General features: G+C 39.0%; 1 protein-coding gene across 5 annotated transcripts in view; it reads left to right on the plus strand.

The window, feature by feature from the left end:
* CPPED1 (calcineurin like phosphoesterase domain containing 1) overlaps positions 1-23,940 on the plus strand; it is a 112,158-nt gene that overhangs the window by 67,356 nt on the left and 20,862 nt on the right. For 4 of the 5 annotated variants that reach the window (XM_044978962.1, XM_044978961.1, XM_044978963.1 and 1 more), the window contains exon 3: positions 14,462-14,884. The exons of the other annotated variant lie outside the window; for it this stretch is intronic. In XM_044978962.1, coding sequence (XP_044834897.1) covers positions 14,462-14,884 — 423 coding nt within the window. The remainder of the gene's footprint in view (positions 1-14,461; positions 14,885-23,940) is intronic. 5 annotated transcript variants of the gene reach the window in all.

Raw genomic sequence — 23,940 nt, forward strand, 5'->3', positions numbered from 1 at the left:
TTTATTTTGCCTATTGCTGAAATGCAGTCATCTCTGGGATGGAATATCATTCTGTACCATCAATGCAAGGCAACACATTTTAAGAGGTGCAGTGAAGAAAAATGTCCTGTTGAAATTTACAGATAGAACATAATCACCAGTGCTGGAATTTGGCAAGGGCATCAAGGTTAGTAAAGAGCAGAAAATATCAGTAGTTGTCCTAATGCACTGAATATGAAATAGGTCACTATGTGATTATTCTAGTATTTTGGTAGGTGATTTAGGGTTCAGTAAAAAAAAATTGCTTACCCCTGCCTACCACTAACCAAGTACTATACAAATATGCATTTTTCATATAAAATATAGTTTAAAAAAATATTATGGGGATCCCCTAGCATCCCTTAGTGATTTGCTTATGTCACTGGTGCTTTACTTGCATTTACCACCTCTCACCCAGCATTCCTAAACTCTTGTGGAAGACAGTAGTATACTTAGCAACTGATACAGAATAAGAGACCCTAGTAAATAATGTTTCAGACTGTCATATTCAAAGCCTTTTGATTTTATTTTTCAAGTGCTATGTTAAATAATTCATTTCATTATTGTAATGAATAAGCTCCAGTGAGCCCTCTAATGTGCATTGAATATGAGAGATTCTGGAATGCAGTGTATCATTTTGATTTATAGTACTGAGGCCAGAGAGACTGCACCTGAGCAGCACTTGATGAAGCTGAGGAGGGGGGAGTGGTTAAAGGTGGTTTCAAACCTCCTTGATTCTTCCCCTTCCTGGGACCTAGCCCTAGATCTCTCTTATTTTGTTTGAAGTGTTCGATTTTTGTCCATAGATTGTACTGAAAGATGTAAACAGCTCAGGGCATATGTGGTCCTCCATCCTTTATGTGTTTAGCAGTCTTCCAATTCAATTTGCTCACACTCTCTAGAGAAGGTATAAAGTTTACTTATTTAGGAGCAATGTGTTTAATTTAATCAGGCATTTTTGGCCTGATGGATAAGATCAAGCAGAGTTAAATTTAATAAATCTTCAATCCACGAACCATGTCCTCTCTGGAGATGGACTCAATGATCTAATAATAGTTAATTATTTTCAATCTCTAAGTACTACAGTCCTCAAAAACACGGGGACCAAATTCTGTACAAGCCCAATGAACTGTATCTGCACAAAAGATCATGGGATCTAGAAATTGCAAAACATATCGGATTGAAATTCTGGATATAGTAAAGTTAATATATCATCTCTCAAGAAACTTGTCAAGTAATTCATCTAGCCACAGAAAAAATAGAGTACAAGTGAAGTATGTGATTTTACACAGGGTAGTGTGCAGCAAATATTCTTTTTTTGCACATTTGGATTTCATTGTAGCAGTGACTGAACTTTAATCCAGGAGAGAGAAGATTTGCTGAGGTAATACAGGAGATGGATGGTTTTAAAGCTAATTGAATTTTAGTCATTTTGTCCACAAGAAGGAAAAACTGTCTGCTGATCTTGATGGGGGCAGAGAACTGTGTTATGTGACTAGTCCATGTCAAGACAAGATATCCATGCTGTAGTGTATAGGAATTTGGGTAGTATTGCTTTTAATAGTCTGGGATCCCACTAGTGGACCTCCCTGTCTTCTATTGCAGAAGAGCTCCCAAACTATTTAAAGCAGTACTACCCAATTCCTTTACACTACACATTTGCACAGCAAATAACATTTCTGTGCATTCCCAAATTTGGCAAGGCTTTCAGTAATTTCAGATAGGTGGATGTTCTCCATGTGAGAAAAGTAATGGTAATATTTGCCAAGATTTTCAAAAATTGGTGCCTAATATTAGGCTTCTAAGTTCATATTTAGGCACCTAGAGAACTGGCCTGATTTCCAAATCATTGCTGCTTCCATTGACTTCACTACTCAGCAACTTTTGAAGATCAGGTCACAAGATGTATTAGGCACATGGATTTTTTTTTTTAACTATACAATACTTGTATAAAGGTGCCTTTACAAACCATGATTAGTGCACTGTAGAGGGTGAAGTTATTTCTGTTCAGAAGAGAGAGCTTTAGAATTAAGGAACATCAAAGTTGATAGTGCTATTGTCTAGGTAGAGCTAAGGTCTCATTTCAATTTATAATCACTAACATTTTAAAACCATTATTTTTCAATCCATTCTGAGAGACCTTCTAAAGGGATTATTTTGGGGGGCATTTATAGGGTTGTCTGAGAAGCATATTTTATTCAGTGTGGAACAGACAGAGGAAAAAAATACACCACTCAAAATTCTCCCAATGGAAGGGCTATATTTTAAAATCCCATGTTTTCCCTAGCCATAAAGGCGCGTGACAATTATAAATATTCTAAACCGTTTTACTTATGAGGCATTTCTGAGCCTGAAAAGGCACTGAACACTTGATTGCAATGGGGTCAAGGTCACATAGCACATCCCAAGTATCCTCTAAGTATCTTTCAGTGTTTTTCTCAAAAGGGAGACTGAGATAATATTAGGCAGAAGCTCTATCTAGCTGTTGCCATTTGATCAAAAGAAGTCAGCAACACTTATATTGTGAAGGTATACAAAGTGGTAAACTTTAGCATAGTTTTACAATTGATTTAGTTTAACTTGACATGCTTTCCAAACAAGAGCCAACTTGTACTTTATTACATAAGGATACTGAATTATCCTGTTCACATTTTAGCAGGTGTAGTAGCTGAATAAGGTTTGAAGCCCTTTGGTTCTGCTAGTGGAATTTGGCACCCGATATGTGCTATGGATGTAATGCTGACAATCTGTATTCAGGCGCAGAAGCAGAATTTATGCACTTGTGAACTGAACAATTCACAGAGAAATGACGGCTCCCATACAGAGTTTTAAGGTTGTGTGCATTGAATTATCAGCAAAATCTACAAAGAAAAGAAATACTTGAAACTTTTAAATATTTTTTTCAAAGTGCTTTCCCCATAGTATATACACCTCTAGCCTGATATAACGCGACCTGCTAAAACACGAATTCAGATATAACGCGGTAAAGCAGCGCTCTGGGGGGGCAGGGCTGCATGCTCCGGCGAATCAAAGCAAGTTCGATATAATGCGGTTTCACCTATAACGCAGTAAGATTTTTTTGGCTCCCTACTGTTATTGGGGTAGAGGTGTAATAAGTTATTGAGCACTCATCTTTGGTCAAGAGTCACTTTTGTTGTTGCTGTTATACTGTCATTAATCTTGTGATAATGATCCCCTTTGTCTTTGTAACTAGAAATAAAAGCTTGCCATATAAAATTGAAGCTATACAGCTTGCCCAAAAGGGAGAGGGACACCTTTTATAAGGTCTGCTTTAATAAATAGGGATTTTATTTTAATTAACAATACTGCAGTTTATAAAAAAAATTTCCTTCCCCATCCAAAAATTGACAGCAAAATTCTAATGTATTTGTTTTGTCTGCTAATATGGCCCATGTTACTGTGGTTACTGGTTTAAGAAAAATCATACTTCCAATGATGATATTTAAAATATGGTGATGACTTTAAAAAGTGACTGTAAACATGTCACCTTATTAGAACACACATTTACTTCTTTTTGTCTTCTCGGAGCTGATCTGCTTAGTTTACTGACAGAAACAAGTTTGTTTTGTTTTTTAACTATCATCACCATTGCACAGCTGTGCAGAAGCCAGCGGTATTCTATTTCATCTCATGCATTTTCAGCAAAATCAGTAGCTAAATCCTGATTCCAGGATCTTTGTTGGGTGGTGTGGAAGAAAACCTTCCATTTCCACAGTGGTGATTCATGATGGAGTGCGAAGTAGGAAGAGTACAGCTTGATTTTTCAGATTCCAGGCTGAGAATTCAGAGATGATATTTAGAAAAATGTCTGCTCTGGTGTTTAAACTGCTCAAGTTCTACATGAGTCGTGGGAGAATAACTGGGGGATATTAACATGTCTGACATTGCCTCAAGGAACATGAACTGATTTACTGCTAATGGACTGTGCACATGTGTTCTGGATTTGATCTAGTCTCCTGCCAATAAGTTAACTTAAATAACCTAATTGAACAAATTTTTCATGTGACTCTGTGTGCGCTATTTTTAAATTTGTTGCTAATTAGGAAGACGCCAAAACTATCACAAACTTTGATGGTTTAGATCAGGGGTAGGCAACCGATGGTACGTGTGCCGAAAGTGGCGCGCGAGCTGATTTTCAGTGGCACTCACACTGCCTGGGTCCTGGCCACCGGTCCGGGGGCTCTGCATTTAATTTAATTTTAAAAGAAGCTTCTTAAACATTTTACAAACCTTATTTACTTTACATACAACAATAGGTTAGTTATATATTATAGACTTTATAGAGACCTTCTAAAAACGTTAAAATGTATAACTGGCACGCGAAACCTTAAATTCGAGTGAATAAATGAAGACTCAGCACGCCACTTCTGAAAGGTTGCCGACCCCTGGTTTAGATATAATGGAATCCACATCCAAAGAATCCACTTGACTATTTTTTCCCCAAACCCTCAGCCCATCGGTAATTTTTCATGTCCAAAGACTTTCTAGATGGAGCAAAAACTGTCAAAGGGGTTTTATATTCCCCATAAAAATTCATTATATTTGTACATTACCATGAAAATATTTATTTGTGCAATTATCTGATTTCAATAAAAGCTAATGGAGCGCTCACGACCTCCGGACAACTTAGTATGAAATTGTATTTGCTATAATCATCCCATGAGCAGGGAAGTATGAAATATACTCAGTGCAGGTTTACCTCTTTGACAATATATTTTTGGCTTATGAGAACAAAGGAGCCTAGTGTAGTGGAAAAGAATTGTATCTGTTGAGCAAGTGTGCTCTCATTTTATTCATGTGCTATGTCCCAATCCTGCAATGAGATCTGCTGTAGTGGATCTGTGCCCCTGATGAATCTTGTTGACTTTAACATAATCTTACCACTCTTCCTATGCTCAGCCATTGTGATAATCTTTAACTACATGAACATATAACACTATCAACTTTCTTCTAAAACCTTAGGTATATATTTACTTTGCAGAGTCTGCTAATTTAACTGGGTAGTCTTGCTTAATTACTTAATATTTTGTTTTGCTGTATTCTGAGATCAGGTGTTGAAGATGCTAGTTTGATTTCCCCCCCCCCCATATCCTAGCAAAAATGTCATCCATCAAAATACAATTACTTTTTTACCACATCTTTATTTTTTCTTCTGTGTAGGTGTAGATAGATTAGCTACAAATATTTATTGAGCAAGTGGCAATGATTCCCAGCCCAAAGAGGTTTGATTCCATATATTATTTTCTCAGGTTGTTAGGCTGCACACTCACTGTGGTATCTAAGAACTGACAAATATATTTATAGATAAATGGCAGCCATGTTTTAATGGTAACAGTCCCATTTGTTTGTGGTATGAATGGTTGTAATACTTGCTAAAAGATGAGATGTGAATGTAAGGGTTGATATTTCTATGTCATTTGAGGAAAGCTCAGTTAGTAGAAGACTAATTTCTATGAGCATGTCTCAACTACAACTTTTGGAAACTGTGTCTTGATGTTAACTTTGCAGGTATGGAAGACGATATTATTCCAAAGTATAATGTTGAACAGTGAGTAAATAGAAAACTTTGATATGGAACATAGACTGTTCTGGGTGAGTAATGAGGTGTAGCTTATATATACTGTGTGCATTCTGCATAACAAACCATTTGCCTGGCACATTATACAGTACAGAAACTCTGTTGTATAATGTTTGCTTCCTCATTTGTCGTCTTGAAACTGTCCTTTGTTTTAAGGAAAGATCATTAAGTGAAATTCTATGTCATTTAGGCAGTCAGACTAGATTATCATAATGGTTCCAGTCTCATTTTAAATTCAGTGAATTTTGAAAAGGTGTATTTCAGGCCTTTTTTCTGACCATCTGAACTGAAATTGTTTTCTACTTCTTCCTCCTTGGATGATGATGATCCATGTCCAACCAGCGCCAAGTTTCATTCTGAGTTAATCAAGCTGGAGTGAGATGGGGAGACCTCCAATGTGCTAGTTTTCATGGAGTCAGTAGGAGACAACATGATCTATTGGGTACTGAACTGGGAGTCTGGGATTCTATTCCAGAGTCTGCTACTGACCATGGATGAGCTGCTTCACCATTCTGTCCGATCAGTTTGTTTTGCCTATTTAAATTGTAAACTCTTTGGTGCAGGGACTGTTTGCTACATTATTCTGTTAAGAGAACTGGTTTAAGAGTTCTTTTGCAGGTATAAGATGCATTCCTCTATGATGAGTTGCCAGTATATTCTACCAGCATATCTATACTGGCAAACCACAGTAAGTATAGACAAGGCCTCAGACAGCAAAGTAGGGAAATTTCCCTTTCAATCTTTGCACTTTCATCAAAAAACTTCTTTTTTTAGTTTTCTGGTTGTGTATAGTTGTTGGTTTGTTTTTTTTTAAAAATCTTGTAATGGGACTAGATCCACAGTTTGGTGAAAATATTTGCGTTAGATATTAGACATGTTGATAATGCCTCAGTAGGAGATGAAAAATATTATGAAGACCTCAGCTGGTGAGCTTCTTCTCAAAAAAGCAGTAACAGACTCTCAGAATATATTTAAAGTTTGCATAGCTAAACTTCACCTCCATGCCTCTTGAATAAAAATAGCAATTGGAAGCTAGTAGTTTGTGTCTTCGGTGACACTCTGTTAACTTTTTTGTAAATTTTGTGTAATTATGCTAGTCTTGTCATGGTAACAATCGGAAACAAAGCATTGGCAGTGATGGGCTGCACTTGATATGCAAGGACTAAATTGCTAAGGTATGTGTGTGGATAAAAGAGCTGAGTGTGCTTAAATGAAGCATAGTGATTATTTTCACAGCAGAAGGTGGAACAATAATCTGAAGGAATAGGTAGTTAAGTGGACACCTGTGCAGCTGAAAACTAGGAAAGAAGCCTGAATTCACAGTCATTGGTATAATGCAATGCATTGAAACTCCAGGAATAGTTAAGCTTCTGAAAGGTTTTTTTCTCCATTTGTTTTTTATTTCACTGTCATTTCAGAAATATTATAATCCATTATGAGCTCGTACTGTAGTAAAATGTTTGTATTGCTTACTTCAATATAGAATGCCCCAATATACTGTTAAATCAGCCTCTCATATCTTAGCTGTGGTAAAATGGCTATTTCAATTCCCAATGAAAAGATTCTTTTAGGTTTCTTTATAAGATAGGAAGCAATGAGTAATTTTGTACCAGTGGTGTATTCATAGAATCATAGGACTGGAAGAGATCTCAAGAGGTCATCTAGTCCTTTTCCCTGCACTCAAGGCAGCACTAAGTATTTTCTAGACCATTCCTGACAGGTATTTGTCTAACCTGCTCTTAAAAATCTCCAATGATGGAGATTCCACAACCTCCCGAAGCAATTTCTTCCAGTGTTTAACCACTCTGATGGGAAGTTTTTCCTAATGTCCAGCCTAAACCTCGCTTGCTGCAATTTAGGTCCATTGCTTCTTGTCCAATCCTTGGAGGTTAAGAAGAACAATTTTTCTCCCTCCTCTTTGTAACCTTTAATGTACTATAAAGCTGTTATCATGTCCCCTCTGTCTTCTCTTTTCCAGACTAGACAAACCCAGTTTTTTTCAATCTTCCCTCATAGATCATGTTTTCTAGACCTTTAATCATTTTTGTTCTTCTCTGGACTTTCTCCAATTTGTCCACATCTTTCCTGAAATGTGTCACCCAGAACTGGACACAATACTCCAGTTAAGGCTAATCAGTGAAGAGTAGAGTGGAAAAATGACTTCTCGTGTCTTGCTTATAACACTCTTGCTAATACATCCCAGAAGGATGTTCGCTTTTTTTGCAACAGTGTTACACTGTTAACTCATATTTAGCTTGTGGTCCACTATGACCCCCAGATACCTTTCCTCAGTACTCCTTCCCAGGTAGTCATTTCCTGTTTTTGTATTGTCTTATTAAATATGGTTTCAGTCACTCAGTGAATAGGTATATATGTTTTTGCGCGGAGTAAAAATAAGAGACATTTCCAGGGTGATATCTGGACTTCAGTCTTCAGTTTTATCAATAACAATATACTATCATGTTTACTAAAAAGATGACACGAAACATTTTGCCTATCACAGCACAGACTTTAACCCAGAAGGAATATATTTTAAGAACATGACCACATGGAGATTATAAAATGTGGAGTATCCAATGTGTTCTTCTTGCATATATTAGTTGGAATTGTTAACCCACATGCATTTGCAATATGTTGTATTGCTGTAGCAACTTGGGAGCCCTAATCAAGAACCAGGACCCCATTGTTCTAGGCACTGTATAAACACAACAAAAAGATGAACCCTGCCCTAAAGATCTTGCAACCTAAGTATAAAACGAGGTCCAACAGATGGATGCAGACAGATGGGGGGGGGGGTACAAGGAAACAGAGACAGAATTGGTCAGCATGATAGACAGCGGTCTCAGCACACCAATGATTGTCAAGGTCTTTGTACACGTCACAGAAAATGAGAGTTCTAAGGAGAGTTTTGAAGGAGGAAAATGAGGTAGCTTTGTGGATGTTAACTGGACCTCCTCTCAAGTGTGAGAGGCATCATGGGAGAAAGCACGAAGGTGCTTGTTTGAAAATTTAACAAGTGGAAGTTGGAGGCTGGCATCGTGGACTGAAAAGAGGTGGGAGTTGACACCTCAATAGTAGATAAGTGTGTAGAGTTCTGATGTGAAGGGCCTTGAAATGAAGAAAAATAGCTTATGTTTATGATAAAGAAGGGGGACCCAGAGGAGGGATGCAAAGAGAGGGATGAAATGGTCAAAGAAACTGGTTAGGAAAATGATATTTGTAGCAGCATTCTGAATGGCTGAGAGTGGGACAAGACTGCTTTTGTCAAGGCCAGAGAGAAAGATGTTGCAATAAATGAGACATGAGTTGATAAGACCATGGATGAGAGTTTCAGCTGTGTGGATGGATAAGTAAGGATGTAGAGATGTTATGCAGAAACAATTGGCAAGATTTAGACATAGCCTAGATGTAAGGATACAGAGAGAAGTCTGAGTCAAAAATGCCACTCAGATCATGGGCCTCAGTGGCAAGCAGGATGATCACAGTGGTTGGAGGAAACGGGAAGTTTTAAGAGCTGTTTTAGCCATGTTGAGCTTGAGCTGACGGCTGGATCCACAAGAAGACATCAGAGAGACAGGCCATGATTTTAGTTTAGGGTACGTCTATACTACCTCTGGATCGGCAGGTAATGTTCGATGTATCAGGGATCGATTTATCACATCTCGTCTGGATGTGAAAAATCGATCCCCGAATCGACACCTGTACTCCACCTCGGCAGGAGGAGTAAGCGGAGTCGACGGGAGAACCGCGGCGGTCGACTCGCCACCGTGAGGACAGCCAGGTCAGTTGAACTAAGATACTTCGACTTCCTCTACGTGAGTAGCATAGATGAAGTTGCGTATCTTAGTTCGAAACACACACACACCCCAGTGTAGCCTAGGCCCAAATCAGAAGGAGAAAGTTGGGAGAAAAAAGTAGGTCTGGGAATCATCTGCATAGAGATAGTAATTGAATTTGCGTTTGCAGATGAGATTACCCACAGATAAGGTGTTGAGGGAGAGGAGAAGAGAACCAATGGCAAAGTCCTGAAGAACTCACAGAAAGAGGTAGGGGGCTTGAGGAAGATTCTCCAAAGGACACACTGAGTAATTAGAGAGATACGGGGGAAACCAGGAGAGGACAGAGGCACATAAGAGAAAAGAGGCCAAGATTTCAAGAAGAGCATGGTAGGTGGTGGCAAGGGCAGCTGATGGGCCAAGGAGGATGAGGATGGAGTACTGCTTCTGAGCTTTGGTAAGGAAGGGTTCTTTAGAGACTTTAGTGAAAGCAGTTTCAGTGGAGTGCAAGGGGTAAAAGCCAGATGGAAGAGGTTCTAGGATGGAATACTGTATATGTATCTTTGTCTTAGAGTGTTGTTTGTAGTGATCATGTGTATTTCTTTGAATGGGCCTAATTGTCTTTTTTACAGTGATGTATCTCCAATGACATCATTGTAAATGAAAGAAGAAACAGGCCCATTATTCATTCCTCCATCAGTGGTACTGGGCCATCTTTTGACTCTTTTACACTTGGTACTATTTCTGCCTGAGATAATTCCATTTTTGTATTATTCTTACATAAAATGCAGTTCTTCCTAGTCTTCAGTCTATCCCTGTAAAACCAAATTTGAATAGGACAAAGCTAATTAGAAAGCCCTTTCTGACCTGGAGGAGGTCAGGTAGAGAAATCATGCAGAATAGAGAGCCTATGTGTTGTGCTGTGTAAACTCTATAGCCAGTAGAGTTGTATGAGTCCACGTCCATTGTTGACTAGTCTGATTATTTGGCACCCAAATTATAGGATGCAGGGACAACTGGGAACTGCAACCCCCACTGACCTGGATAATAGGACCCCTCCAATGATTAACTCTCCTGTTATATGGTGCCTTACTAGACAGCCACCAGAACCCAAAAGGAACCACATCTCACCACCCTTGCTGCATATCAGTGGGAGATATCCAGATGCAGCACACCTAGACTGAGCATTTAAGTTTGCAGTCGGTAGTGCTGGCTGCCCTAGAAAGGTCTACCCACCACACAGATTATGTACAAAACAGCAGGTGGTAGTATCTTGGTAGTGAGGGCTTATAAAAATAGCATCAGCTTGAAAGAAGATCTGTATTGCATAATTTCTCTGTAATAACTGCAAAGGAGGGTGAACTCTAACATAAATGAAGAGTTGTCTTTTTGATGCAAAATTCACAATAAAACACGTTTGCAAAACCACAAATCTGTGGCCCCAGTTATGTGGTGTGTTAAAGCATATTTGTAGCTAATGCATTTGAAAAACATGGTTTTTTTTTTTTTTTATAAATATGTAGGTTTCTTCTGCATTGCTACCAAGGTAAGTTGTAGCATGGATTATTAGCAGAAGGATTATTACCTTTGCAGAATAAACTGCAAATACTACTTCTGCTGACTGCGGCAAGTTTTGGCAAAGACATTTGCAAAATAGACTTCTTCCTTTCTTGAAATCTGCTCTAAGTGAGAGAAGAAAGGTTGTCTTGACTTTTTTGAGCAATACACTATTGGAAATGTTTAGAGAAATAGAGACTTACAAATAACTTACAATAGAAAGATGTTCTGCAACAGAGATGTTGTCATTTCCCCTTTATACTTTTGCTCATGTCACTCAACTTTCAAAAAATGATAGAACAGAAACCTCAAAGGAAAATTGCAGACAACTATACGCTAGTGACAGTTCTAGCTTCTTTATATTCCTTAAAAGCAAAATTATCCTTCATGGGCTATTAATTTTTAAAGTCATTTATCTTAGAGCAAAGCTGTATGTACAAAACATAATATATAACATCAACATAGTATGGTGTAGCTAGTGACTGAAGGCATTTTAACATTATAACTCCAGGATAAACTGAACAAAAATGAACTGTTCATTACTTTAGTTATATCCACCCTGACACTTCCCGAGTCAAGTTTCCCTGTCATGCCTTCCAGCAGTCCTCCTTCTCTCTCTGCCATTTTCACGCTTCAAGAAACAGCGACAATAAAATACAAGACTAATAAATATCACTTCACTTTTATTTAACCTTCCCCACGGTGAACACTATGTTGATATGTGTATTAGACTACATACAGTATACGCCTGTTCATCCAAGTAGGATGGGGGACATGGATTTTATTGAGATAATTGGGAGTTTGGATAATTGAGAGGCCATCGAATAAGCAGTGAGGGAAACAAAAGTGCTATCACTTTCTGTATTTAGAAAAAGAGTGCACATTTATTGAAAACTAGATAAGCACAAACAAATCAGGTTCCCAGGAAATACTAGCTCACACAAAGCACACTGAATACAGACGCATAAGCAGTCACAGTAATCAGCTACAATACACCGAAGAACTCTGTTATAGCAACCTGCTTTTTAGTACTATTTAATTTTTCTACTGTCTGCATGCATAACTTTTGGAGTAGCAAGATGTGCAGGTAGTTAACGTTCTCCTGATGTCATCCAGTGTAAACACTTGTTCAATGCAGCAACTGCTGTCTGGTAGCTGATCCAAAGGTGCTGCTATCTTTGACTCTTCCTTGTTGTCCTCTTCAGCTGTGTCCATGAACTATATAGTGAATAGGATACTGAACAGGGACTCGGGAGACCTGTGTTGTATTCTCTGCTATGCCAGTGCCCTATTATATGTCTTGGACTCTGGACAAGTTATTTCTGTTTTTCAATGTGCGCCTGGGGTCCCCTCTCACTCTTTATCCACCTTGTTTAGTTAAATTGTAAGCGCTTGGCTAAGGGACTCTCTCTATTTGTTCTGGGCACCGTGCCTTGATGCTCAACCTCAGTGAAGCCTCCAGGTGCCAATTGTAATATAAATAACATCTAGGTCCTTAGCTCTCCATTTCTGTTGCATACACAGACATTGCTACCTTTATGCTTCCTTGTTCTCATTTTTAAAAAATAAACAAATAGAGAGAGAGAGAGAGAGAGAGAGAGTCTGGACCTTTACTAAAAATACGAAACCAACTATTTAATTCTCCTAAAATTATTCTTTGGACCACTTAATACAACCACCGAGGCTCTTGGGAGCAGAGACCTTGTTTTTTGTTTTGATAGCTAATTTTTATTGTTGTAAGGCACTCTGTTCACCCGTGTCACTATATAAATAAAACTGTACTAATTGAGGAAACCACTGCATTGCTATCAATAAAGTGTCAGGGTTTTTTCCTTCATGTAGCCATTTGCATTTGTCAAGCTTTTTTCCACTCCTATACAGAATCCTAGTAGTAGTAGTAAAACACTAGAATAAACTTCTGTCATTCGTTAAATATTCAAAATGAAAGTGGTAAGGTGATTATTTTAAGCTTGTGTTTTTGTTAAATTTTCAATTCCTTTTTAAAAGTCACTAGTAAAATTTATTTCAAGTCAAGGCTATATCAGCATTCAGACTCTAGAAACTTTGAAGAAGCATGAAAAAGAAATTTTATAAACCTTATAGTGATAGGTACAATTAAAATAAACTTTGTAATAGATTTTATGTAAAATCTATGTAGTTGAGAATTCTAAATTTGTTTAAGAGAACATGTTTTTCATAGTTGTTACATTTATGGTCGCCACTGCAATGTGAGCCTCAATTCAGACCTCCTGGTAAATAAAGACTTTTTTTTAAAAAAAAAATCCAAACCCAGTTTTATAAAAATGGCTTCATGGATTCTAAAATCCAACTATGTGAAATTTACCTTTGTAACATTGTTCCTTTAAGTAAAATACATACATAGTTTTTTAGAAATGTAATACTTTAATTCATTTATAATAAACACATAGCAACTGTCTCTATATTTTAAAAGTATTATTTTCTCAAATGTAGAACAAACGTTTTTATTTTTATTTAATGTAAAATAAACAAACACTCTCCAAAAACACATTTTTCTAACTTTTCATGACATCGTGTAAGTTTCTCCAGTGATTAAATATGCATGTCCCAAGAGTAATAGGACTTCCTGTCAGCAGAATGATAAATATTTTAGACAGGCATATTATAAATCAGCCATGGGGGGGGAGGAAAACAAATTGATAAAGTGCACAATTACCCCCCCCCTTAAAATTAATCCCATGTTCTATTAATTGTTAAAACAATCTTGTACTATCTAAATGAGTTTCTTCAGGACACTAATTATGTTTTTGCTGAAGCAGTTCTAGTAATGAACAAAAACTCCATTCTTTTACGTAGCCGTAAAGTATAAACCAGATGTTTCATCGGTTGCTACCTTGTACACAAACTTGAATTAATCCAATGATTCTGCATTTTCCTCAATGGATCATCAGTCTGTATGATGTACCTAGCCTCTGTTTGCCAGAAGCTGGGAATGGGCGACAGGGGATGGATCACTTGACGATTGCTTGTTCTGTTCATTCCCTCTGGGGCATCGGGCATTGGCCACTGTCAGAAGACAGGATACTGGGCTAGATGGACCTTTGGTCTGACCCAGTATGGCCGTTCTTATGATGGAAAAAGGGGGTGAGAGATGATGTGTTTGATGCAAAATACTGACCACACATCCTTATGGCATCTACTGTTGGGGAATCTGTAAATTGTCGTCGGCAGCCTTGTGCATTGAAAGGTATAGAGAATTGCAGAATACTAGCCATGGAAGGAAGGAAGGAGGGAGGCATGAAGGAAACAGACAGCAGAGAAGGCATCAAGCTTAGATGACTGATGGATACATTAAAAATATAATTAAAGAATAACATTGTACATTTTGTCATCTGCATATTTGCTTTATCTGCATATCAGTATCATTTGGTTTTACTGTCAATGCTGTCTGTATAAACAAAATTAAGTGGTGGTGGTGGAAGAGTGTAGCATAAACATAAAAGGTAAAATAACTCAACAATTCTTTTTATAGGAACTCAGTGGCGAAAGGACCAAGAACAAGATTTGAAAAATGTCCTGAAGAACATTGACCAAGACATTCCATTGGTATTTGTCAGCGGAAATCATGATATTGGCAATGTTCCAACACCTGAAACAATAGATGATTATTGCAAGCACTGGGGAGATGATTACTTCAGTTTTTGGGTTGGAGGAGTTTTCTTTCTTGTGCTTAACTCTCAGTTATACTTTGATTCCTCTAAGTGTTCTGAGTTAAAGCAGGCCCAAGATGAGTGGCTTAATGCACAACTGGCTGTAGCTGAAAAACGGAAGTGTAAACATGTAATAGTATTTCAGCATATTCCTCTATTTCTACAAAACCCGGATGAAGACCATGACTATTTTAACTTGGAGAAGTCTATTCGGCACGAGCTGATGGAAAAGTTTCATAAAGCAGGTATCATTACTTTTTGCATTTGACTGATTTTTCTTTTCAGCACTGTGATGTGAACAGCTCATATCCTGGGATACAGTAAGTGGGCACTGGGTGGAGTTTGGGTTAAGAACTTTGTTTTGGGTTTGGCATAGGAAGGGAAATTTTTATTTTTAGCCTTTTTAAAAAGAAAAGCAGTTAGCGGTAAATGTGTAGTAGTTGGGCAGTATGTTATGTTTTTATAAGTAGAATAGAAATTAAGTAGAAGTAAAATTGAAAAGGAGAAAGATCTGAGCAGCTAGGGATGCTTTGTGTGTGTGTGTGTGTATGTGTATGTATATGTGTGTGTATGTATATGTGTGTGTATGTATATGTGTGTGTATGTATATGTGTGTGTGTGTGTGTATATATATATATGTGTGTGTGTGTGTGTATATATATATATGTGTGTGTGTGTGTATATATAAAATGTAGTAAGATGTGTGACTAATATCACCATGTGTGCATTTTTTGTGTCTCTTCCCTCTACCTTTTTACATGTTCTGTCTTTTAAACTATAAGCTCTTCAGGCAGAAGCTCCTAATGTGTTTGTATAGCATTTAAAACAATGAGGTTGACTGGGGTAATACAAATGAATTACATACAGTGGGTAAACTCCACCCCACCCTCCCAAACAAATAATCCTTCATGGACAGCCATTAGTTTGGACTGCCTATTTGACAAGGGTGTAAGAGAGAGATGAGTCCCAAGATGCTTGATTTTGTGAATGGACAATATCCCACAGGTTGAAGCCTCCCACTGCTCTGTGCATGGGTGGCAGGTTTGTAGAAATTTTGGTGGTGCCCAGAACCCGCCCCCCCAAACTCCGCCCCCCCCACCTGCCTAAGGCTCTGGGAGGGGGGTTGGGTGGGGGGAGGAGGTCTGGGGTGCAGGTCCTGGGCTGGGGATTAGGGTGCAGGAGGGGTGCAGGGTGCAGGCTTTGGGATGGAGTTTGGGTGCTGGGTGGAGGCTCCGGGCTGGGGCAGGGGGTGGGTGTGCAGGAGGGAGTGAGGGATTGCAGGCTCTGGGATGGAGTTTGGGGGTGGGAGGCAGTGCAAAGGGAGGGATGCAGGCTTTGGGAGGGAGTTTGAGAGCAGAAGGGGATGTGTGGGAAGAGGGAGGGGGTGCACGCTCTGGGAGGGAGTTTGGGGATAGGAGGGAGTGCAGGGCTGAGGGCTGTGGGGCTGAGGATGAGGGGTTCATGATGCAGGAGGGGGCTCAGGGCTAGGGCAGAGGGTTGTGGTGTGGGGTGAGGGCTGTGGGGCTGAGGATGAGGGGTTTGGGGCCTTGAAGAGGCTCAGGGCTAGGGTGGAAGGGCAGGGTAAGGGGCCTTGCCATTAGTGGATGGCAGGCACTAGGACCCCGGGGCAGCAGACAGCAGTTGCTGCTGGGAGCAGGGCTCCGCCTAGGAATGTGCTACTCCAGCAGCACAAGCAGGCACGGGAAAGGTGTGCGCTGCTTTCTTTCGGGCAGGGACGGTGGGGGAGACCCGGGGCGGGTTGGGGGGGCGGCATGACACGTGTGAGGAGTGGCAGGCTGAGGCCGGGACCCGCTCCAGGCAGGGATGTGGCGGGGCGGGGGGGAGACCCACGGGGGCCGAGGCCCGATCCAGGCAGGGCCGGGGGAGAGACCCAGCTCCAAATATTGCTGGAGCAGGGCACCCGGCCCTGAATATTGCTGGAGCTCAGGCACCACAAAAGAATATAACCCGCCGCCTATGGCTTTGAGTGTGTATATAATATTTTTAAAAATTACATCCAGAGAATAGGCTGTATCCCATACAAGTGAAGCACCAGATAATACTGATTCAAGTCTCGTTTAGAATGATGTGATTGACAAATCTGTTTGATCTGACAGGTGTAAAAGTTTACCTATGGTAGAGTAGTTTCAGGCAGGTCAGCTCAACTTTGTGAGCTGTCAGCCTCAGCAGGACATCTCCCATTTTACATCTCCCCATAAAAAGAAGAGCTGCAGTCTCAATAAAATTTCACTGCTGCATATCACCATGTATTTTACCTTGATCACCTTAGCTTCGTTGTCCATTTAAAAAATGTGCTCTGCATTAACCAGTAGCAAAAAAGAATAGGTATGGTTGTTCTAAAACAATGACCTAGAATTTCACTTACATAGTTTTGGGGGTATTTAAGTCTATGCCTGTGTGTGTCTGTTTCCTCAAAAAATAATTGTCAGTATTTTATTTTCCAAGCCCAGAAACTATCACAGTAGTCCAGCAAGCATCTTGGAATGTTAACATTTTAAAATATGTTTGTTTTAAAAAAAGAAAAAACAAAGCTATCCCTTGGTACTGTTAAAATTTAAACCTTTTCTATCACAGCTTTTCTGACATTGCAATATACCTCACAGATGCATTATTACAAAATTATACTCTGCCACATTTTATTTTCATTATTAGATCCCTGCTGCCAGTCTGACCCTAATATGAAACAAAATGGCCCAGGGGGATGGGAAATAATATAAGAGGTATAAGGAAAAGTATCTTTCAAGACTGTCCTGGAGGATCATAGTGGAGGTTCTTGTACAAAATATAATCCTTCCATTTTGTCCTTTTAATCTTTGTGAATGAAATTGTTTAGCATTTTTTAAGAAAAATACAATATGCATATCTGTTTATGGAGTTTTCAAAGAGCTGTTCATCTCAGTACTAGTTTAATAGGAAATATCTTGAATAGGGTAAATACTTATATATTCTTTTAAAGTGTTAAAAAATGTATGTGTGAGATATTCGTACTTAGGCATTGTCTACACTGCAGAGTTTTATCGCCAAAAGGCAGCTTTTGGCGACGAAACAGTGGAGGTGTACACACTGCAATGCCACTTTTGGTAACAAAACTCTTCAGTTTCAGCGAATAAAACCACCTTGATGAGAGGCACACAGAGTCTTTTGCGACAAAGCATTAGTGTAGATGCTGTCGTTCATTATATCACTGTAACTGGCTTCCCCCAGTATCCCACAGTGCCTGCCATGACTGCTTTGCTCACTGTTTTGAATTTGGCTGCCCTGCATTCCTGCTACATGGGAATGCACCCCTCCCCTTTCAAAGCTTTGTGAAGTTCTGACAGCTAAGCATGCCGCTCAGCTCCGGCAGCAAAGAGGAAATCATTAACGGGGAATGCTGCTCTCTCCCACACTATGGAACACAGAGGCAGGCCGGCAGAGGCATAGGGTGTGTGTATGAGAGAGAGAGAGACTGCTGTGCTGTGCAGGGAGGCAGGGACTGATGTTGAGGATGTCCCCCTCCCCCGCCTCAGGGCTGGTTGCTTCTGGTGGTTGGCTGAACTTAGAGACAGCATGCCAACACATTCCCTCTCCCCCGACACACACCCTGTCTCTCTCACATACGCACTTCCCCTCCCTCTTTCTTTTACTCCCCCAACACACACTCTGTCTCTGTGTTTCGTGCGCACACACACACACTCTCCCCATCACACTCTTTCCCCCCCTCCCCCCAAACTTCAGTTGAAAAGTGGCTGGCAATCTAGCACGATGCCCTTGGAACAATGGGATTGTGCAACCTACATCATGTGATGCTGTACCTGTCCCATGAGGCATTGCAAACCCTTCACAAAGAACCCTGCAGCCAGTTGCCCATGGAATAGCTACCCACAGTGCACTGCTCTCTATGCCAATGCGAGAGCTGCTAGTGTGGATTTACTCTGCTGACAGAAGGAGCATAGTATGGACATGCAATAGCAGTTTAAAGCGCTTTAATTAAAGTGACAAAACTCTGCATTGTAGACAAGGCCTAAAATGAAATGGGTGTCATAAGTCTCCTGTAGGTAAATAAGCATTAATGTAGAGTCAAAACATTGTTGTCTTCCAAGTTTATTTTCATTCAGTTGACTTACTAATATTTGGTATCATTTTATAATTGTGACATTATTCCTTTGATATCAGAATTAATTCTATGTAAAATGCCTTCATTTTAACTGATAAATGATACTGCATTAAGGCACTAGTGCATTATATACTCCTGGTGGAATTCTGCAAAAAATTAAAAATTCTGCACAGTATTTTCAAATTCTGCAAAATTCTGCATTTTTTATTTGTCAAAAAAACAAAATATAATCACACCAGTTTCAATTATTTTTGGTCATTTATTTCAAAATACCTGTCAGCAAGTATGTCTGTAACAATAAAAACAACAAAAAAGATTCAGAAAATGTTTTTTGACAAACAGATTCCTTTTATTAGGCATATTAATACAGAACTCTGAGTAATAATTAATTTAAACTACAATATGGAACTGTATTTCCCGCACCTCTCAGAAGCAGTGAAAAGGCTTTAGGGAGTCAGGGTTAATGAAGGAGCTGAAGGAGAGGGAAGTAATTTCTGGGAAGGAGCCTGGATGTGAACTTGGAGGGTTGTTGGGTATGAGTGGGAAAAGTATGGATGAGGTTGGGGCGGCGGGGTGCAGAGGGACTGCTAGAGAGCTTCCCACAGGTAGACTCTGGCTGACCTCTAGTCTCTCCCATTCAGTCAGGCACATCTTCCCCTGTGTCCTTGCACCCCCTGTCCACATGTGTCCTTCCATCCCCATTCAGACACACACTCACCCATCCCCATGTGGCCCTACACCCCCTGTCCCGTGTGACTCTGTGCCCCCACTCAGCCACTCCCCCTCCTCCTGTAGCTCTGCACCTCCCTCTTTCTCTGCCTATGTGGCTCTGCACCTCTGCTCCCATTCAGACCCTGCCCCAGTCTGTCCTCCCCCACTACCCTTTATCAGCCCCGTCTGACCCCCGTAGCAGCCCACACTGTCTCCCCATAGCCCCTGTTTCCTGACCTAGTCCGTCAGGTGCTGTGAAGAAGACAGGCTCTTTCTCTTCCCCAGCTGGCTTGGAGCGGCTGCTGTGTTCTAACACCACAATGCCCTCTGATGGGCAAAAGGCGGAACTACAGCAACATTCCCGCAGAAGCTTTTTTCTGCGCATAATATTAAAAATAGGCACTGCTCATTAATTACGCGCGCACACAGTGGTGCAGAATTCCCCCAGGAGTAATAGTGTTACTGAAAACTAGCATTCCACTTGCCTTTTAAAGTTTACATTGTACAGTGCTTCTCCCTATCAGAATATTTCACAGAACTACATCTTGCATAGTCTTATCCTGCCATTAGACTGAAACTTGGTTGGCTGAAACTTTTATCAGTATATAAAGGTCAATCATGCCTATTTTCTGACTGGTCACAATCATGTTAACACTTCAAAATGCTATCTGTTCAGATAATGTTTTACAGAGTTAATTAATTTAAAGATAACATAAAATAGTACATGCTGTTGTATTTAACTTGGTGCAGCCCTGGCTTTTTTATAGTCTCTCTTCTCACGGTGATATTTCATATTCATTTGTCTAAGACATATTGGTAGCTGTAATAAAAAGTCAATACTTAAATACGTTAAAACTTTATCAGCGCACCAAGATAGCTTTAATTTATGGGGAAAAGAGACAGTAATAAAAGACCATTCTAATGAACAAATCACCCACCCCCACATAATAAGAGGCACATTCTGTTTTGGTTCACTTACAGATACTTTAATGGATAATTCTGGCTTATTCTACAGAATAAGTAAATGATTTAATAACTAATAACAATCAGTCAAACATTTGTATTAATTAAACAAATGAAATGAGGAGAAAGCGCTAGGAAGCTAGCAATACAACAGCCTAACTAAATAAGCTGTGAAAAATTCTCTGAATCAAAAACCGAGAGCTCTCTGTGGCTCTGAGTTTCCTTAGTAACAGATGCATTCTGCTTCCTTTTTTTTATTCTCTCGAAGAGCCTTCTTTGTATGAGTATAAAAAACAGTTATCATGGTAGCACAGATGTGTAGTGACACCAGTTATTTTCTATCTTTATGCTTTTCCCAAGAATTAATCAATTTCAGCACGTCCTTGGTTATGAAATTGTTTTTCCCCATAATTCACCTCATATATACAAGGAAGAAAGAGAGAGACAATAGATAACAAAGTCCCGGTGTACTCAATTTTCTGAAAAAAATAAAACCAGACACTCTGGCTCTTGCAGGTTAAGTAGGTTAACCTTTTGATCCCTTAATATTTATTCTAATTTTCTGACTCTAATCTGAGAAAATTATTCTAGCTTTTTAATGAAAGGTTTTTTAACACCCCTCCACGTCCTTCCCCGCCAGTGTTCTAGTACTTTTCTCTGCCTCAGTGGGAGTGACTTGAAATGCTATACAAAATGGTTTGTAATGATGAAAAATTCTAGTAAAGAATTATCTTCTGTAAAGGTTAACAAGATATTTTTGTCTGAAATTAGAATATTTTTCCTGTTTTTAAAGTCTGTCTCTTTCTCTCTAATACCAAAAAGCAATTTTAATGTTGGAGAAGGGCGGAGAAGAAATTGCCAGGGAAAGTGAGATAGGGAAAACATTTGCACTTAATAAAGGGCTATATAGCAATAGGTAAACTTGGTTGTAGTATACATGAAGAAAAAACACATGCAGATATTTAGGAAGTAAACGGGGTGTTTTAGCATTCAAATATTGCATAAAGTTTCTTCAGATTAATTAACTTGATTTAGAAACTTCAATATCCTTTTCAAGTTTAGAGCTCAGATTTGGTGCGGTTACTCTAATAATCAGTTGCATGTTAACATAATGTTTTTAATTTGACTTCAATACCTCATTCATTACAAGCAAAGATAAAAGACTAACTGGCAGAAGCTACATCTGGTGCGAAATGCTGAATTACATTTCTCACGTTAGAAGTGTCCTTAACAGTTGGGCTAATTAAAGATAAAATCATGTCCTTATGATAAATATTTATAAATTGAAAATCTGGCACTTGTAAATGAGTATTATTACTTTATGAAGTTAAACCGTACAGATAACTATATATCTAACAAATTATCCATTTTCCTGCGTATAGTCAAAGAGATTTTTGGTTTGGAGTGTAATAGTAGATCAGCTCAATCCAAAGCAGTTTTTATCAGCAAATAGAAATTTGTTTCTGAAACCATAATGCTATAACTTCTGAGTTTTAGGCCTCTGTTTGAAAAGGCTGGTCTCCCTTATGTGCACACGCATTCTTTCTCTTGCTACGTGAAGGTGAAGAAAACCAGTGTGAAACCTATGGAGTGAAAACATATTTGACCTACCCTAACGCTTGTGCATGTTAGGATTTGCACCTGCAACATCAGTTGGAGCCAATGGATTCTAAAGGAGTTGTATGCAGGCTCAGCCGTTCAAATTTTAATAGTGTGTACACAGGTGTGTGCACCTGAAAAGTGCAGGCTCAAGTGTATGTGTACACAGTTTTGTATGTGAAAAGTTGGGTGCAGGTTGAGCTGAAAACTTCACCCTTAGTTCATATTACTTGAACAAATATGTATTGTTTCTTAAAACTGAACCATTGTTTATTTCATACAAAGCATAATTAATTGTGACTATTTTATTTAAATAAGCATAGTTTTGTCAGTAAATTACATATATTTCTGTGACTTGAAAATGTAACTACAGTTCAATTTAAGTATCCAATCCTGCAAACACTTTGTACTCTGAGTACATGAGTGACATCCGTGGGACAGCTTAGATTAGTAAGTACTTCACCCAGTAAAGTGATTGCCGATAGCTCTAATTCAGCAGAAAGCTAATGTGATGTTTAAGAGTTTTGTTGAATTGGGGACTAGTTTAGTGGGCAGATTTATAGACCAAAGAGATTAGGGAAGAGGAGTTTGTGGTCAGGGATGACACTAAGATTACAGACAGTGTTATGTGAGAGATTTTGAAAAGATGATTTTTGTGTCCAGGAGAGTACTACACCTCTACCCCGATATAACGCTGTCCTCGGGAGCCAAAAAAATCTTACTGCGTTATAGGTGAAACTGTGTTATATCAAACTTGCTTTGATCCACCGGAGTGCGCAGCCTCGCCCCCCCCCCCCTCCCGGAGCGGTGCTTCACCGCGTTGTATCCGAATTCGTGTTTTATCGGGTCACGTTATATCAGAGTAGAGGTGTACTTAGAAATGCGGAGTTGAAGAAAACCTCTTGGTAAAACAGCAAGCAAGGAAGGTCTGCTGGTGGTAGTGGTATTAACCAGTTTTTAGAATTCGCCCAAATAAGTGTCTCCACAACATTTTTTTCCAGCCCTGGTAAGATACGAAAACTTTTATGTATAGAAAAATAACTCCGCCTGCTAACATTTATTTTTTTAAAAGTAATAGTAATTATTACATTTGTGATTTATATTCCAGAACTTTGAACAAACTTTAGTAATTCAAGTTATAATCCAAAAAAGTTAGAGAATGTAGTGTGTGTGCTTCTCCCTCAAGATTGTATGATAGGAGAATAGAGTTAGGGGATGAAGATTTCAGAATATTTATTTGTATACAAGAAACTTTCTAAGCATTTGGGGCTGGCATTTTTTTGGTTAGAAAATTAAAGTATAATAAATTCTAATTTTTACCAGACAGCATATGGTGCATTTCATTAGTTATAGTAGAATACTATTTGTTGTGTAATCAAAGTTGACAAGGGAATAATGTTTTTTTAATGCTTACCACTAAGCCCCTGATTTTTGGCAAAGCCCGCTAACATGTGAGAAATCCCATCTCTATTCAGTAAAGCAGTCGAGCATGTGCTTATTTAGCATGTATTTAAGAACTTTGCTGCATCAGGGCCCAATCTAGTATGTGTGTAAGTACACACGCGCGCACACACACACACACTTCTCCATAGTGATCAGACCAAAATATTTCTGACTTTGGTATTGTTTGTGCTAACGGTGCATAAATTGATGTAACTTGAGATTTTATGTATAACTTTATAAATATAATATCTTGATGGCTTATTCCTTGTTTCTGGTAATAGAATCTAATAAACAGGTATAAGTCTTATTGCCTAATTAGAGAACATGTTGATATATTTTTTTCTTTGCATAAATTCTACAGGAGTCCTGCATCAGTGCATTTATTAAGTAATATATTTCAGTAAATTCTGGTCAAAACTTTAAAGGCATTTGTTACTAATCCTTACCCATTTTATCTTTTTAACACTG

Source organism: Mauremys mutica, chromosome 11 (genome assembly GCF_020497125.1).
Source record: "Mauremys mutica isolate MM-2020 ecotype Southern chromosome 11, ASM2049712v1, whole genome shotgun sequence".
NCBI classification, from domain to species: domain Eukaryota; kingdom Metazoa; phylum Chordata; order Testudines; family Geoemydidae; genus Mauremys; species Mauremys mutica.